At 37.6% G+C, this 3,158-nt stretch overlaps 1 protein-coding gene across 6 annotated transcripts in view; it reads right to left on the bottom strand.

Moving 5' to 3' along the window:
• The window catches only part of brip1 (BRCA1 interacting helicase 1), a 243,188-nt gene that overhangs the window by 161,201 nt on the left and 78,829 nt on the right, over positions 1-3,158 (bottom strand). For 5 of the 6 annotated variants that reach the window (XM_050055532.1, XM_050055494.1, XM_050055501.1 and 2 more), the window contains one exon: positions 2,786-3,058. The exons of the other annotated variant lie outside the window; for it this stretch is intronic. In XM_050055532.1, coding sequence (XP_049911489.1) covers positions 2,786-3,058 — 273 coding nt within the window. The remainder of the gene's footprint in view (positions 1-2,785; positions 3,059-3,158) is intronic. 6 annotated transcript variants of the gene reach the window in all.

Raw genomic sequence — 3,158 nt, 5'->3', positions numbered from 1 at the left:
ATATATATATATACATATATACACATATATATATATATATATATACACACACACACATATATATATATATATATATATATATATATATATACATACATACATACATACACACACACATATATATACACACACACAGATATATATATATTTTAGGGCCATATTGCTCACTCCTAGTCCCAATTATCACCATTTCTCAAGCCACTTAATCGATGATATTAATTATTAAAGACCTACCATACCAACTATAACAGAGACAAAGAAACTCCCCAAAGAGATTTACGGACAACTCCGAGAGCTCCAAGCAAAACCATTAACTCTTGGCGGGGCATCTATTTCTAAAATCTAGATTTAAGTCAAGGTACTGTGTGCTGACATACTCAACTATATCTGTCCTAGTCAGTCAGAGAACCAAAAAACATGTTTCAGAGAGTTACCTTTTTTAATTTAAGGTATATTCCATATCAACGTGAACTTGTAAACCCATCTACAGTTTCTGTAAAGCTAGCCCTTTTTAACATTAGACCACTTCAAAACAAGTCATTTTTAAGTAATGACCTTAAACCTTCAAAAGCAGAGATAAAAAACCTGGTAATGTCACAGCTTATCAATATTACAGTCTTTGAAATATAGCTGAGAGTTATGGGGTGTGTCTATATTTATGAAGATAACAAAAAATAACACAGACAGCGCTGGACAGTGTGAGTGTTTCACTGCATTTGCACCTAAAAATAGGTGTGTGCGAACTCTAAAAAATATTTCGGGGCACATGTGCGCATAAAAAAAATCAGCCAAAGCAGCCTATATTTTTGTCAGCAAAAAAATATGATAATCTAACCGCAAATGTTGGAGGAACTCCAGCCGCCTTCCCTCTTCCCTCTTCCCCGTGTGACACGGTTGTGGGCGGTTTTCCAAGCCACTGTCGGCAAAATGAATATAAGTTCCACTGTCGGCAGCGTGGAAATAAGTCAAAGTGTGGAGGAGACAGACCGGGTTAAGCGGCGGACCTCCGGGGAAGCCTGCTCCGTTCTCCCCGTAGTTAGGGACCCTTCTCCACGGCCAGGCTGTCGGCTGGGTGGAAATAAGTCAAAGTGTGGTGGAGAAGAGGGACCGGGAAAAGCGGCGGACCTCCGGGGAAGCCTGCTCCGTTCTCCCCGCAGTTAGGAACCGTTCGCCACGGTACCGCTGCTGGGCAGGGTGGAAATAAGTGCTGCAGAGTTTCAGAGGACCTGGAGAATGTTTTAGGATAGTAATAACATTATATAAGATAATCATATTGCAAAGATAATATATATAAAATAGTAACATTAAAGACAAAATTAAATTGCAATACTTTTTCAAAACTTGATGATTTTACCTTTCTGTACATTTTGTATACAAATTCATTAAATAATTTTGCTTGTAAATGTCTATTTGCATCACGTTTATTACGGAAAACACATTATTCGATCAATTTACATTATGCCCCTAAAGTTCTTTGTGCGTTCCTTACTTTTTCAACTTAGGAGCACATGTGCTCCTTGGGAAAAAAAGTTAGTCTGTAGACGGAGCTCCGGGACAAAAACTCCAACTGTTAAAATCCTGAAGAGTGTAGGAGCGTCTTTTTTCTCGAACATCACAGAGATACATACAATGCTATGTAATACGAAAACTGCTGTTATAAAGCCCCTACTCAAAAAGAATTATCTAGACCCCACTATAATAAACAATGATTAGCAAATATTTATTCTACCATTAGTTGGCAAAATAATTTTAAAAAATGTCTTTAAAACTTACCACCTCCTTGACATCAAATGGGTATTTTGACAACTTTCAGTCGGACTTCCATGGTAATTACAGAACTGAAATAGCTCTTATAAAGTAGGGCCCTAAGAAATCTGTTTCCCTAAATTTCCCTAATTCCGTGTTTTCTATTTTAAATTTTCTGAATTCTGTATTTGACCATTTCAGCAAATTTCATCACCAAAAAGAGTGTCTAATCATGTGGTGCATGAATAAAATTTCAACAACTGAATAAGATAATATTCAGATTTAATGGTTTTTAATTAATTTGATGTAATAAAAAACTGCAGTTTTTTTTATTTTATTCATTTTGTAAAATGAAGTGCTTCACATCTAAGCCTCATATTGCTCTGCTCTAAATGTAGCTGTTAATGTTGAGTTCCTTAGTTTTTTGATTGACAGTAAGGTCCAACAATAATGTTCACAGTCAACCCAACATCAAACAATAAAGTAATTTCCCTCACAATTTACTGGAATTTCTTAATCTATAAGGGGCGCAAGGAACATGTTTTAACAGATGAACTCCACATAAAGGAAGTGCAGGCTTTACAGATGTGTACATGTTGCAAGAAATAGGTAATCAGCAGACTTGGCATGCTCACTCAAAAAGTCTCAAAAAAGCAATCGGGTACCAGTCCAAAAAAATCACAGAAAAGTACAAAACCTGACAGCACTCACTTATAAGTGTAACACTTTTAATTTAATAAACTGCACAGCAGCAGATAAACGGACGCGTTTCAGCTCATAGCCATCCTCAGCGTGTCAAGTGTTACACTTATAAGTGAGTGCTGTCAGGTTTTGTACTTTTCCATGTTGCAAGAAAAACATTAGACTTTGACCCATATGTGTTCAAGTTGGCCACTGCTGCTGTTCTCGATGGGGATCAAACAGCCACCTGCTATCAGGGAGTTACTACTAGTTATCGGAAAGAGTTTGACTTTAAAGTTAAAGTAAAAAAAATCGGTTTAGTGTTTATGTATGTGTGTATGTCAGTGTTCATCCTCACATCTTTGGCCTCCAACAGATCCTTGCAGCGTTCATTGCGGATGGAGTGAGGCGCCACATCTGGGTTGATACAGCTGTGAGCTCTACTGGATAAAATGGTCATGGGCACACAGGAGTAAGCGGTGCGCTTCAGCTCGTGGGCGATCTGCGTTATCTGTTTGTGAGTGCGAGTGCCAAAGAAGATCTTAGGAATCTTCTTTTTGCCATCTTTGTCGTTGTCCTTTACACCACCTTTGGTTGCAGCACACAGGCACCTAGAGCAAGGTTCACGGGACTGGACAGAGAGAAACAAACAAATACTGAGAGTCATATGTCATATACATATACATATATATATATATACATATACACACATATACACACATATACATATA

This window comes from Epinephelus moara, chromosome 2, assembly GCF_006386435.1.
Source record: "Epinephelus moara isolate mb chromosome 2, YSFRI_EMoa_1.0, whole genome shotgun sequence".
Classification (NCBI taxonomy): domain Eukaryota; kingdom Metazoa; phylum Chordata; class Actinopteri; order Perciformes; family Serranidae; genus Epinephelus; species Epinephelus moara.
This window is presented reverse-complemented; position numbering and strand designations above follow the sequence as displayed.